General features: G+C 41.3%; 1 protein-coding gene across 5 annotated transcripts in view; it reads right to left on the minus strand.

The window, feature by feature from the left end:
* Myom1 (myomesin 1) overlaps window positions 1–15,137 on the minus strand; it is a 144,166-nt gene that overhangs the window by 32,284 nt on the left and 96,745 nt on the right. For all 5 annotated transcript variants that reach the window (XM_052750102.1, XM_052750104.1, XM_052750100.1 and 2 more), the window contains 4 exons: window positions 13,778–13,962; window positions 9,946–10,060; window positions 960–1,116; window positions 4–110 (listed from right to left, as the gene is read on the minus strand). In XM_052750102.1, coding sequence (XP_052606062.1) covers window positions 4–110; window positions 960–1,116; window positions 9,946–10,060; window positions 13,778–13,962 — 564 coding nt within the window. The remainder of the gene's footprint in view (window positions 1–3; window positions 111–959; window positions 1,117–9,945; window positions 10,061–13,777; window positions 13,963–15,137) is intronic.

Raw genomic sequence — 15,137 nt, forward strand, 5'->3', positions numbered from 1 at the left:
TACCTTCTTCGTCTATCAAGTAGCTTGATGCTATCCCATCGGTGTCTGTCACATCACAAGAATAGGTGCCCAGGTCATCCATCCCAAGGTCTTTGAAGGTCATTTTTGTCCTTCAAAACAAAATACTTTTCTTAGAAATGAGACTGTGCATGGTCTGTGGGACTGTCAACTCATCCTGTCTCTGTCTCATCCCTCCACATAATACTCCCTTCATGTGGAAGATTCCTCATGTCCCGCCCACCTCCTCACCCCCACTGAGCTAAAGCTTGCTAGCTCTTGGTGTCTTGGGTTGGATGTCATTGCCACTAGGAAGACTTTCTTGACCTCTTGTAGGATGATGGGGCACGGGTGTGAATGCTTCATCTCCATGCTATGCTGCAGATATATAATACACATCCTACAAAAGGACATTTTCCTGATTAGTTGGCTTTTCTCCTACAGGGCAGACCGCAGGTGACTCTGGGTGTTCCTGTGCCATTCCTGTACTTCTCTTTTCGGAACTGACATTACACTGGATTGTCCCCTGTGTAATGCCTGTGCCTTCAGAGCTAGGCTTCTGTTTGCTTTCTGTTGTGTTCCTGGCACCCAGCACCTTGTCTGGAACACAGCATATGAATTCATGAACAGATCAATACTCTATATTGCTGTGTTTTCTCTCTTAGGCAAGCTCCATTACCAGTCGTGGTACCATCTAAGATCAACTAAACATTTAAATGTTAAGCGAATAAACCAAAAGAAAAGTTGATTGTTTTTTCTTAAACCAAATGTGTCTACTCCAAGAACTGTACATTAGAAAAATCATTTTAAGGCTTAACTGGCTATATAGTTTTATAATGCCATATATAAAATAGTTGTGACTTTATCTTCTCAGTCCAAGTAAGTTAGATAGGGGGCAAAGAGCATATTTCATGTTCTTACAGTGAAAATGGAATGTGTTATTAGATAGAAATATTCCTTACTTATTGCCTTTGCTTTCAACTTCCAATCGTGGAGAGTCTTCAGTAGGTACATAATCTTTGGACCAGACGAATTCTGACTTGGGAGTCATCTGATCACATTCATAGTTCAAGGAAATGACTCCATCATCGTCCACATTTACAACAACCTCTTTGGTACCTAAAAGGTCATAAAGAAGGCATTTGGGACTTGTGATAGAAACAGTCACAGAAGAATTCTTGTGTCGAGATGCCTTCCTTTATTTAACCTTAGACCAAGGCACTGTCTCTGGGCCAGGGATAGGTCCTCAGTGTTCACTGCAATTCATCTTCCATACTGTATACATGGAATTAAATGAATATGTCATGTTTCCTATGTAAAGTCAACACCACAGCCCACCTTGTCTGTCCAGAACTGAGGAAAAGTTGATTGAAATGGAGGTCACAGTGAGGGAATGGATTTGATTGTCATTATGAACAAAGTCTTGGGCAAAAGAAAAGTAGATTCATGACTTTTGCTTCAGTAAATCTCCCAAATAAAATAACTCTAAATTATTTTAAAATCCAGAAATCTTGATCTTCATTGTATCTCTTGAACTTTATGTCCATTTAAATTTTAATATGGTTCAGTAATAATCTTCTCTAGCTCACTGTCATTTCTAATGTAGGGAGACATCTTCAAATTGATGAGGTTGTGGGGTGAGTAGAGAAAGCTCCCACAGACATTCTTCCTTTGAAAATAACATAACGTTGGATGAGAGAATGAAGGCAATACTTATTCTTTCTAGTTTCTCCTGGAAATTTCTTTCTAGGTTTTTTTGTTTTAATGTCTTTCAATCCTTTTCTGGTGACCTACTAGATATAGAATTTATTAAAGCACTGGCATCCAATATAGCAATTTAAAGTTTGTACAGAAGCACATCTATTGCCAAATTCAGTTTGAAAGAAGCAAAATGTGCTGAATTTATACAAATGCAATCATCAGTTCAACTTGGTTTGTTTTAATATATTAGGGAAATTATATTTAGTCTCAGGAAGATACAGTTTTATTCTTTTTCAAAGTACTAGAAAACTTCCCTATAGATTTGTCTCTAGATACTATCATTAAAGTTTGTCATCCTGGGCACTGTCCAATATAATCATCAGTGTGGGTGGGGGAGTGTCAAAGTCCTGCTTTGACATTCAAGAGGAAACTGAGTCCATCCAGACAGTGAGTAACTCAGGATCTTGGATCCTGATTCTGATAGTTCATATAATTTGTGTTCTTACTGATGGCAATGCACACTTTAACTTCCACATCTGTATAAACATCCGCAAAGTGATGGTTAACACATGTAAAGGGTAGAAAGAACACTCGTTCTAGCAGATTCCTAAAGTCTTATTTTTTTTTTTTTTTTTGGTTTTTCAAGACAGGGTTTCTCTGTGTAGCTTTGCGCCTCTTCTGGAACTCACTTGGTAGCCCAGGCTGGCCTCGAACTCACAGAGATCCGCCTGGCTCTGCCTCCCGAGTGCTGGGATTAAAGGCGTGCGCCACCACCGCCCGGCCTAAAGTCTTATTTTTAACAAATGCTCATCATCATATTTGACTCATAGGTGACCTAAAATAACAATAATTAAATGCTTAATTGTTCCTTAAGTGAAGCATCTGCCATGTGGTCCTTGTAAAGTTGCAGGCCTTGTCTTATTTCGGTTGCTGACAGAACATGACTAATCCTCACACCCATGTTATAAAGTACTGGACCAATGTTCGTATTGGAATTTAGGCAAAGGCTGGCGCTGCAGAGTGTTTGGGCCCAGGTAGTATTGCAAGAGTTTGCAAGAGTCACTGTGAGAATACAAAGTCAACATATTTGTATTTCTGTATTACTATAATGAGGACAGAAATGATGGGCGTTGACTAAATCTTTTTCTCTTTTTGCATAGTGTCTACTTACCTGTAATCCTTTTCCAGAGAAAATGAATCACCCTGCTTACTGTTTATTATAGTAAAGACATGACTTAAGTTTATAAAAGTAGTACTTGGGCTAAAATCTTGATTCATTTTTTCTCCTAAGGCCTAAATACTAGACTCTAATGCAAAGACATTGCAAAACTGAAAGCGTAGGAGGAGTTCCAGCAGCTTTGCCTTTCTCTCGGTTCTGTAGATGACCTCTGGATGCTAAGCCTCACCCCAGTGGGAAGCTGGCCCCAAACCAAGAAATAAAAACACACAGCTCTCTAGGAGTCAGTGCTCATGGACCAAAGTCCACTTTTGAGGTTCCTGCTCACACTGGGGAGTTCCAGACTGTCACGTGGAATCTATTTATACTTCACAAGTGGCAGTTCTGACAAGCCTAACTGGTTACTTCCAGGTTAAGCTTAAACAGAGAAGACGCCACTCCTGGCAAGCACGTTAAGAACAGAAAACAACCAAAAGGAAGACAGAAAAAAACAAACAAATACCTTCTTACAGGAAAGATATATCACTACATTGCAACTCTGTGCCACAAATAAGGTTGGTACTCATGACTCTGAGCTGTGTACAAAAAGTAAATAAGGCGCAGTACATTGCATTTGAAAGTATTTATTGAAACATACAATCTTTTCAAATGGAATTTGATGGTCTTAAAATGAAAATTAAAGAACAGGTGACTTGGCAGTGAACTCTCAGATAAATAGAACAGTTGGGTACTTAAAACCAAACGCTATTTATTTATTTACTTATTTTGTGGTGCTGAGGATCAAACTCAGGCCAGGTTTAATGGCCAAATTTGGTTCCAAATACAAGTGTCAGGATAAGATGGCCATGCCTAGTTGATGTCCAAATTGCCTCAATAGTGTAGAGAGGAGAAGCCAGAACTAACTCATTGAAGTATGTGGAAATTAATTGTTGTAATGTAACTGGTGACCTTTTATGAAATATGAAGTGAAACAAAAGATGTTGCTTCCCTTTTTATATTTCCTTTCAAATATACTATTTTAAACCTCAAGTGATGTGTTCTTTTTACCTCCCATGTGTGAACCTTACTTCATTACCTTATAACTGATGTCTAACCTAAGAAATATGATGTTTTATAATTTTGGAAAAGAACATAGTTGTTCTTTGTTTTAAATTCAATTTTAATTAAAAAAAAACCCCTAGTATCTAGGATAGACAGTGATGTAGAAATTACCTGCAGATTCAGCTAGTATCTAAGCATCCTCCTTGTCTGTGAGGCTTTGGTCAATTATGTCCGACTGGCACATGGTAACATTGTAGGAAGTAGAAAAGAGTGGTGTGAACCTTTCTTCAATTTATGCAAATTTAATTATACCTATGATGGATGACGGTAGTAAATTTATTTCAATAAATGGACAAGAACAAGAACAAATAAAAACAGCTGGAACTATTTGGGTCTTAAGGCTTAAAAATAAAAGCTTATTAAGATGACTGTTTATTTAGTTGCATTTTCATTTTTCAAAAAGTTGCTCCGGTTCTTTAATTATTGAGAATAGGGCTAAATTCTGTAAAGGTAGAAACTCCCTATCTTTCATATTTTCTATACATATTTACATGTTCCAGGCACTGGACTGAAAACCCAACTTTAAAAAGCATAGTTTAAAATTGTAGTATACATTTTATTGGAATATGTTATATTAAAGCTTCCACCTGGCCTCAATATTTTGATACCATCAAGTGAAATACAGGTACTGCCCTAGTGGCCATAGCTTTCCTACTTCATTTTACACTTACAGTCTGAAGCAAGATCCAAGTCTGTGTACAGTTCTGCAGTCAAGACAGGACTCCCTGGGAATAGTCTTATCTAGGGAAAGGCCAACCCACTTTCTCACAAAGTTGGGTTGGAAAAGGGAACCAAAGTTTTCAGTGTCTTAGGATCTTTCAGGAGCAATTTGTGAATCTGTTTAAAGACATGAAAATTCACTTGGCACATTTCAGTAGAGAAACTGAAAGATTATTTTTGCCCGACAGGGTTTTGAAAGTTGTCCTGGGTTGCAGAGATGGCTCAGTGACTACGAGGAGTGTTCTGCTCTTATTAGAGGTCCCGAGTTTGGTACCCAGCATCCACAACAGCTCACGACTGTCTGAAACTCCAGCTCCAAGAGATCCACACCCTTCTCTGGACGTCACAGGCACCTGTACTCTCGTGCACATATCCCACTCCCCCCCCCCCAAACACATACTTAGAAATAAACCTTTAAGAAAAAGAAAAGTTGTCCCTAGTCAGTGCCTCAACCTATAAAAGTCCTAATGTAGACACAGGGATATCTGATCTCAGAGGTGGTATTGAAATGGTCCTCCAGAAATCAGGAACTCCCAGTATAAGAATGAGCTAAGAAGTGATCAGGGATAGCATAAAGTACTTGAAAATTAACTGATTCTACTCCACTTTTCTCTTTTCTAAAAATAAATAAGTAAATAGGTGGATAATTTAAAAGATTATATCTCAGTGAGCTGTTTGCTTTGCTGTCCATCTCATAACCAGATATAATTTTCCAGTCTTTTACATGAACACTAATATGAGCTTCATTTGTTCTGCTCTGTGTGTATATGTGCACAAGTATGACATATGTGCCTTTAAAAAACTTGAAAGAGGAACAGATAACTCAAACGGAGATGAGTTACTGTGATCAGTGACATGCATCACTGGGCGGTCTTGTTATTTATCACACTTGACTGACATATCATTTTGGTGCCTACCCTGTGGCCTCCACTGAACCTGCCTTTCCCATCTCATCCTTCACAACCAGGCGTGAATTACAAGATGCCAAGGATGGAGGGCACATATTCTGATGCTATGAGAATCACACTGCTCAAAACATGGTGGTTGTTATTGTTTAGATATGAAATGTCCCCCATAGGCTCGTATGGTGATGCATGGTTGTGGTACTACTTTAGGAAGCCCAGAGCCCTTAGGAGGTAGGGCCCATGGGAAATGGAAGTCACTGGAGATGGTCTCCTGTCTTTTCCTCACTCTCTGCTTCCTGTTATGATGTTAGTGGCTCCATCATGCCCTCCTTGCCACATGAACTCAAACCTCTCAAACCATGAGGCGAGTGAATCTTCCCTCCTTTGAAGTTTATGTCAGAGAGTTGTCACGGTGACGAGAAAGCGTCACACGGCAGCACTTTATTTCACCTGATAGATTAGCTGCTGTGTAATATAGCAGGCTCTGTGCTAAGCCCTCAGGGTACATGAAGAAAAGATATGACTCCTCTTCTGAAGGAGCCTGAGTCTAACACGTAGTCAAGCCTGGTTAGTTTAGTTTTTACCTAATTTCTCTGGGTGGAGTGGGTATCGGTATTTTCAGAGTTCCTGGCAGGACTCTCATGCACAGTCACCACTGAGAACTGCTATGATGGGAGTCAGAGGGGCAGTAAGGGAGCAGGTACATGTGCAGTTTCCTGAATTAGCCAGTAAAGCTCATCTTTCAGAATCAGCCAGCCTCCTGCCTCGGAATCCCTTGAGTCTCCACCATGAGGCCCCCTACCCACATTTGCCTTCTCAACGTCGGACCAGGTCCTGGTCAACCACTTTTTAGACACTAAAACTCCAAGACGCACTTGAATGCTAACTGAATCCCAACTCACTGTCCTCTGGGCAAGTGCATTCTCCTAGCCTGCACCCTGCCTGTGTCCCACTCCTAGGTGAGGCCCTGCTTGCTGTCGGGTTCTCCTACCCATCACTTGATGCCCAGACTGCTGCTCTGTTCTCTGGCAAGAACACCTACAAGCTGCTGTGCCAACCCGCTGACCTCCGGATCACCTCTGGCCAGGTCTCTCTTGTCTCCTATCTGATCTGGCTCACCTGGCCTCTACCTCCGTTGTTGGTGTGATGCCATCAACAGCAGATACTGTTCAAAAGGATCAGACATCAGGAAGAAAATGTCTTTGTAGGTACCACCAAATTTACTAAATAGTTTTAATCTGTTCTGTCTGTAGGTTTCGTTAGCTAACAGCTGTCTTGGGAAAGCACCACAGGAACACTTAGGCTGTTGTCTGGGTTCTCATTACCAACACAATTAGACTTTGTAGCCCTGGCTGGGCAGCATCTCCTTGGAGCTTCTTTGACTTCAAAGGGAGGCCAGTGATCCTGCTGAGTCCAGTGGATTAAGTGAACCTTTAACTGAAACCCAATCACACTCGAAGTATCTTGTTAGGTATATTTGTGGTGTGATGTTGCTTGATAAGCTTTATTTTCTACCCAGGAATTTAATAATGTATCACAAATGAAGGTGTTTTTCTCAAACCAAAAAGGCAAAGAATCTCTGTGATCTGAAGAGAAACCAGAGTATTTTCTGAACTAAGTTTGCAAGTTTAACACCCCAAATCATGAAATAACATTTCTCCCCCTTCTCCCTCCTATTTTTTCTAACATAAAGTGGGCAAAATAATACACTTAAGCGTAGTAAAGGTAACAAATATAGTCAATTTTAGACTATATTTAAGTTTTGTTAGTCAGCAACTTGCAAAACCTTGAGCCCTAGTTTCTAGCCTATTTGGCTGTGCAGATTTTTATGTTTGTCCTAGCTCTCGTTCTACCAAGCTGTAAACTCTAGTGTTCCCACATGATCATAAACTAAATGAACAGTACAGTTCTCCCAGGGCACATACAGGACCTGCCATGCAGGAGCAGCTCGAGAAATTCATGTTGCAAGAGTGAACATGCCTGCTGACTATAAACAAACCCAGAATGTCACAGGGAAGCATTTTGACTTTCTGTGCCCAAGGATTCTTTCTAAGCTGTGAGAAGCTTAAGTGTATATTCATGTCTACAGCTGTTGACTAGAGTTCTAGTCCAAGAACTGAATGGCCATAGATGCAACTTTTGGTGCTTATTCCAAATCAGTAACACAAAACTTTCACACAGGAGGTCAATAGCCAACCCCGCAGAGATGGCTATGCTAATGCTATTCCTGGCACCCTGCCATTCTGAAGGCACTGATTGTAGAAACAGGTTGATTTGAGTTTTCTTTAATCAAGTTGGGAACCCTACATCTTAAAAGGTGCTTTTGATCTTCTAGACAGAGAATTCCCTCATACAGTAATATAAATGCTCTCTGAGGGTAGATATTGCACGTGAGCCCTTACAAATGTCTATTTGGTACCATTGATGGTCACACATTTGACAACTGAGGGGTCGAATCCCTCTAAAATGCATGTATATGTACACATGTCCTGGTGTCTCTGTATGTCTGTTTCTAGCATTTTTCTGCTTTCTTTGGAATTTTGCAAAGGTTACTCTGAGGTGTGACATTCCCTGCCTCACTTTGTAAAGATCACTTTTGTCAAACACCTGTCTACAAACTAGTTTAGGAGTAGCTGAAAGCAGTCGTGAAGAAATGGGATGCAGTGGGCAGACTGTTGATATTTTTCAAGTAATAGGCATTTCAAGGAGAAGTTTCCTATGTTTACATTTTCCTCACAGGAAAATAACTATGACATTATCTACTTGCCCTGTGTTCGTTTCACTTTTGAAAACAGGGGCTCACTAAAACAAAATCCCTTACACTAGAATAAATAAAAACAAAAGGTAACTGGATGACAATTTCTACTCTTTATGTTACTGGAGCTTTCTTTTATGAAACTTCAGTGAATAGAAATAAAAATTTTATAACAGAACAAATTGAACAAGAATGGAAATTATCATCATCATCGTGTAGTGATTAGGAACTAACTGAGCAATGGGCACTATGAACTTTGTTTTCATAATACAGGTGACACTGTCTTCTGTGGGCCCATCATGGCTGTGTGGCATGCTCAGTCAACCATGCAAACAGGACCATTGTTAGTTTTAGTTTAACCCACGGGTCAGCAAACCATGGCTGATGGGCTAAATCTGGCCTGTTGCCTCTTTGCGTATGGCTCACAAAGCAATAATGATTTTCATATTTTTAAATGCAAAATTGGGAGGCACACACCTTTAGTCACCATATCTTTGAGGCCAACTTGGTCTACATAGCAAGTTTCATGTCAGCCTGGGCTACATAATGAGACCTTGTCTCAAAATAAACAAACAAACAAAAACCCAGAAGAAAAAAATAATAGCTGAGAAAACATCAAAAGAAGATTAATATTTCAAGATATGGGACTATAATGTGGAATTCAAATTTTATAGTGTGCATAATGCATGGTATTATTTATATAATGTGCAGAATGCATGATATTATATGATGCATTTATGTAATGCACATGAAAAGGTTTTACTGGAGCGCAGCTACACTTGCTCATGCACTTGCCTATGGTTGCCTTCATGCCCTGGCAGGCCAGGTTGTAACAAAAACCATATGGCTGTAAAGTTGAAAATACTGCTTTGCCCTTAAGAAAAAGCATGCTGGCCTCTGTTTTAACTTTGGAGCTAAAATTCTATACAATCTACATCTGTGTATGGGGCATGCCCACGCCCTGGGCTATTGCAGCTCCCTCTGTGATTGGAAAATACCTTATCAGGGCTAAAGGCCAGGTTCTAATAGGAACAGCCTTCTAGGAGTGTTTGCTTAGGGTGGGTCCAGGAAGAATACCCTGTGGTTAGGTTCAAGCCACAGTAGCCCATAGACTACTTCAAGCCTGGCTCATCCCTGTTCTGAGGCTCCTGTGAAGGAATACATGATTGTCACATGCTAAGGGTATAGTTATTGACTACTTAGATGGCACCTACTGTTGGCTGAGAGTAAAAAATAGGCATTAAATATTATAAGGACAATGTTTGTTTATGTTTTAGTCCTACAATATACTTTTAATTTTGATTTTATTTTATGTAAATGAGTGTTTTACTACATGTATGTCTGTGCACCGTGTGTGTGCCTAGTGCCCATGGAGGCCAGAAGAGTGTGTCAGATCCCCTGGAACTGTTACAGACAGTTGAGGGCTGCTATGTGGGTGCTGGGAATTGAACCGGGTTCCATTGGAAGAGCAGATATTTTCTCCCCTTTGGCACTTGGATTAAACTCTGGCTCCTGTGCATGATAGTTGCTCCACTGCTGAGTGACACCCTGCGCTGGGGACGAATACTAATGAAAAAGTAAGGACCCACCTGGACGTGTTTCTGCCACAACAGGGCCAGCAAGCTCAGAAGGCTTCCCAACGCCCGCCTGGTTGATGGCACGCACACGGAACACGTAGCTGACACCCTCTTTGAGGCCTTGCACCTGGAATAAGCAGGTTTAGAAGTAATGCGTGTCTTACGTCACATAAACAGGTGTGTTCTTCCTCTGCAGGTATCATTAATCACACAACACCAAGGAAACAGGGCTTGTGCCCTAGAGCTGACCTATGTCATTCAGGTGGCTTTGACTTTGGTCTCGCTTCTCTGTAGACCAGCGGTCAAAGTTGCTAAAATCCCTGCCAGCCCTGTCCTTCTCACATTCTCTCTCAAATAATTTAAGCACCTCTGAAACGATGTAACATGTTTCTGAAATGTATGTATACTTTGGATGAGTTAGCTGCCTCCTTCTTTGGTCCAAAAGGTAAAATACAAAGAGTTCAAAATAGCATTTATGTCACACACCTTGCTGTGATTCCCTTGGCAAAAAGACATTTTGTATTTGCTCAAAAGTACATTACAGATGCTGGAGAGATGGCTCAGAACACTGGCTGCTCCTCTAGAGGACCCGGGTTCAATTCCCAGCACCCACATAGCAGCCCTCAACTGTCTGTAACAGTTCCAGGGGATCTGACACACTCTTCTGGCCTCCATGGGCACTAGGCACACACACGGTGCACAGACATACATGTAGTAAAACACTCATTTACATAAAATAAAATTAAAATTACAAGTATATTACAGGACTAAAACATAAACGAACATTGTCCCTGTAAATTTAATGCCTATTTCTCACTAAATAGACAGGACACTAATATAATTGTGAATTTAAAAAACTTGTGAATAATTGAAGTGTATTAAAATGCTACACTCTCTTAGAGAACCAGCCCATATGTCCATCAACAGTTGAATTGATAAAGGAAATTTGATACATTTACATAATGGAATTTTATTTAGCTGGAAAGAATGAAATTATAAAATTTGCATGAAAATGGGGGTGGAACTGGAGCTCACTGGGCTAGTGAAATATGCAAGTCTCAGAAAGACAAGGGCCTTGCTTCATCTCACACATGGGACACAAATTTAAATGTTTACATACGGAGAACATAAGAGTAGAAGAGGAACTATGAAGGAGAGGGGAAAACCTCAAGGGAAGGAGAAGGCGAAGAAGAGAGGCTAATGGAATTCATGGGATATGAAAGTGGAAGCGGGGACTTCACAGGAAGAGGCAGGAGGCCAGCAATAAGGCGTGGGGAGAGGAAGCAGAGGGAGCTGGGAGGAGGCTTAGAACAAAGGAGAATGATATATGTGTTTTAAAATGTTACAGTGAAACCCATTACTTTGCATGCTAACAAAAATAATTAAAAATATTCTACATCAGGGCTGGAGCGATGGCTCAGAGGTTAAGAGCACTGGCTGCTCTTCCAAAGGACCCGGGTTCAATTCCCAGCACCCACATGGTAGTTCACAACTGTCTGTAACTCCAGTTCCAGGAAATCTGGCATCCTCACACAGACATACATTCAGGTAAAAACCCCAATGTACATAATAAGTAAATAAATCTTTAAAAAAATTCTACATCCTTGATTTTAAAAATTATTTATTATTGTTGTCTATGCACAATGGGGCAGGGATACCGGCCATGCCATGGCACACATGTAGAAGTCAGAGGACAACCTGTGAGCGCCAGCTCTCTCCTTCCACCATGTGGGGTCTGGGGACTGAACTCAGGTTGCCAAGCTTGGCAGCCAAGTGCTTTAACTTGCTGAGCTTGGCAAAGTATCAGCCCCAAGACTAAGGGTTTTTTGTTCCTTAGTTCTTAAACTTTTATGTGTGTGAGTATTTTGCCTGCAGGTATGTTTGTGCACTATATGCTTGCCTGTGAAGGCCAGAAGAGGACACCAGGCCCCTGGGATCTGGAGTTACAAATGGCCATGAGTGGCCATGGAAATGCTGGGAACTGAACCTAGGTCCTCTGCATGGCAGCGAGTTTCCCCAGCCCTCTCATATGAAATTATCAAGATGGTTGCTAAGAACATGTTTCATAAATGTGTAAGTTGGTTTGGGCTCTGTGCTGTTATCATTCCTAGTATTAACAACACTGTTAATATTATTTATCAAAATTCTTTTATTTTTAAAACATATAATTTAAAAGAGTTGTTTTAGGCAGGAATTTATTATACCCAGGAGGTGTGATTTCTCCCCTGATGCTGTGGCAGAGACCAACACTCTAAATCTGATTCAAACCCAACAGTGCTGGGGAATACGTAGTCAATAAATAAAGCCTTTGTGACTATGAATGTAGACTAGCCATGCTTTTACTGTGAGGTTTTAAATCTAACTGTTGGATTGGGTTCTGATGGCAGCAGAATATTATTATATAGTGATAGCTCTCACTGGAGCTAATGAACTTTGCTTCTTTGTTTTGTTAATGAAACAAGGTCTTGTATAGACCAGGCTGGTCTGGAACTTACTACTTAGTGGAGGCTGACCTTGAACTCATGGTTTTCTTGCTTGTCTACCAAGTACTAGGATTACAGGCTTGCCACCACACCTAGTTGAGATAATGAATTTTCAGAAATAATTTCAAACTTGAAATAAGTTCAGTCTGTAAGTGAACTTGAACTAGGGCACAGGCTAAATACAGAGTTCAATATATTTCAAATTCTATATTGAGAAATAATGCCAAGAAAGGAACAGGAACATTTTCTTGTGATAAAAACAGACCAGTCACCAGGTGCCTGTCACATCTGTACCTGGCACGTAGCTGATGAGTGGTTGTGAGTTGGGTTTCTGTGACACAAGGAAGTAACCTACATTCCAGAGTCTAGTCAGTGTTGAGACAGAAATACATCTGCACTCTTCCATTACTCCAGCACAAGGACAACCCCATGACTAACTCATAATCTATGCATACATACACTTAGACTTCCTTTCCTTTCCTCTAATCTAAACAGGAATTATGTTCTGTCTTCTTCCATCCATTCCTGTCTCACACTCTCTAATTATCAACACAGTTATGAACTGTTTGCTATGAATGCAGTATGCAAATTTTGAGTGGTTGTGGTTTAGTCACCCTAATAAAGCTATAGGCTATGGAATCATAATCCTTTCCCTGCTACGGATTTAGGGTCTTCAGGCACTCTGTCTGTCCCCACCCCAAGGGAAAACATTCTTTTGCGGCTCCCAGCCAAGACAACTGAGAGGACCTGTTGCTTCCAAACAGCATCTGTGTGTCAGCGAGGCCCAGGTTCAGCAAGCACGCGCAGGGAGACTGGAGGCAGTGGTATGGAAAGGGTGAGGTGAAGGTCAAGAGTTGAGTGAACCCATTCCAGTAAGCTCCAAGTGTTCATGCGAGCGCAGGCATGCCTGAGGAAGCCAAGTGAGACAGGGCATGACTCCAGAGAGCCTGCAGTTACAGCAGTACCAGTGTGGATCTGTGAAAAGAGCACCCTCCAGGAAAAGGCCACTGTCAAAAATGGTTAGAGGAGAATGAGAATCACCTTTGGGGGGTAGCAATGAGGAGTAATGTTGTAAGATTGTGCAGAAACAAAAACTGAGAGGGGAATGTCAAAGCAAAGAGGGGAAGAAGAGGGAGGGAGCTGGTGGACGCCTTTCAAAGCCAGATTAAGGAATTCAGGTGAAATGTCAACCAAACAATTTCAAGCATCAAAAAATTCCCCAGCCTTAATTACTGCCAAGTAGATGGAATCTTACCAGGAGCCCAATCTATGAAATTGATTCTGATTATGTTAGCTTAGTATTAGTAGTTTTCCTTTTTAGAGAGAAAAGGCATGCTGTAAATCCTAGGGCATTCTCTTACCCTCAGATACGTGTTCCCAAGGGCTGCCTCATTGAGACCTCGCCATTGGTCATCTTTGGCACTGGCTTCCTTCAGGTCCACAAAGTAACCAGTGACTGGAGTCCGCCCTGAGTAGACTGGAGGCTTCCACTGGAGAACCAGGGAGTTCTTCCTGACTTCGCTGAGCTTCAGGCTGTGTGGTGGTCCTGAGTCAGGGAGAGAGAGCAGCAGAAGTCAGTGTGCATGAGGAGACTCACTACGATTACATTCACACCCACATCTAGGGTGTCTCAGCGGACTCGCCTGCTGGTATTCTCTATAGAAATCTAGCGGTCTCCTGAAAGCAGGCATGTTGTGGCCACTGCAACTATCTACAGCTGCCGTGCAACAACTTGTTGAGCACAGGTGGTCAAGGCCATGCCCAGGAGCTGCTTGGAGCTGGATCAAGCATCCCTCAGGCTGTTCTTGGGTGGACAAGTCATCACTGATTTCAATCCCTCTTAGGGCAGTTAGCAGAGAGTCCACAGAAGCCAAAAACTTGATAACGCTATGAAGAAAAAACACTATGATGTATGCTGTGCACATGTCTGCATTTCTAAACAGTCTAAACTATGATGTACCTTTGTGTGGTCACTGGCTGCTATTAAGTGATATACACATTTTTTTTTCAAATAACAACTTCTGTCTAAATAGCCAATCACGATCACCTGAAGTGACTCACAGTGACTTGACATCAACTGCAAACACTGGCACTGCAATGCTGTGCTTCAGCATTTCACAACTGGTAGTTCAATATTTGCCTCACTATTTACCCAGCTTAGGAATTTCAAATATACAGCATTCTTATTTTCCAATGTCATCTCTGGAAATATACTTAAATATTAGCCTCAAATAGTGTGGTACATTCTGCTTAGCAAAGGGCTTTAGTGACCATGAACTTGGGCATCCAAGTAGGCAGTCCCTCTTTGCAGAGGTGAGCCAAGGTTCTGCTGCCACTCCTTAGGGAAGAGGAAGGCCACATTTCCAGCCCTGAATCTGTCACTTGCTACCCATGTGACTTTCCATGTGTCATTTAACTTGTACCTCAGTTTAGTCACCATCACAACAAAAGGAAGGAAAAAGATTCTTACTTCTACCTTCTAGAACAGCTTCCCAATGCCTGCTTGGTCAATACTACTCACTAAGTCAAGGATGGATCAAGGTGATCAGTGGGGTGTTTCTCCTCTGAGCCCACCCTGCAACTCTTTTCTCAGCTTGATCACTTTCTGTGGGTGCCTTTAGTGCAGGCCTGCTCATAATTGCTAAGTCTGTAGACAGTCACATTTTTCTTTAAGAACTATGAGAATTTGGAAACAGATCCATGCTGTAGAACAATCTTTTT

Source organism: Peromyscus californicus, unplaced genomic scaffold, assembly GCF_007827085.1.
Source record: "Peromyscus californicus insignis strain IS unplaced genomic scaffold, ASM782708v3 Scaffold_21__1_contigs__length_65335640, whole genome shotgun sequence".
Lineage (NCBI taxonomy): Eukaryota > Metazoa > Chordata > Mammalia > Rodentia > Cricetidae > Peromyscus > Peromyscus californicus.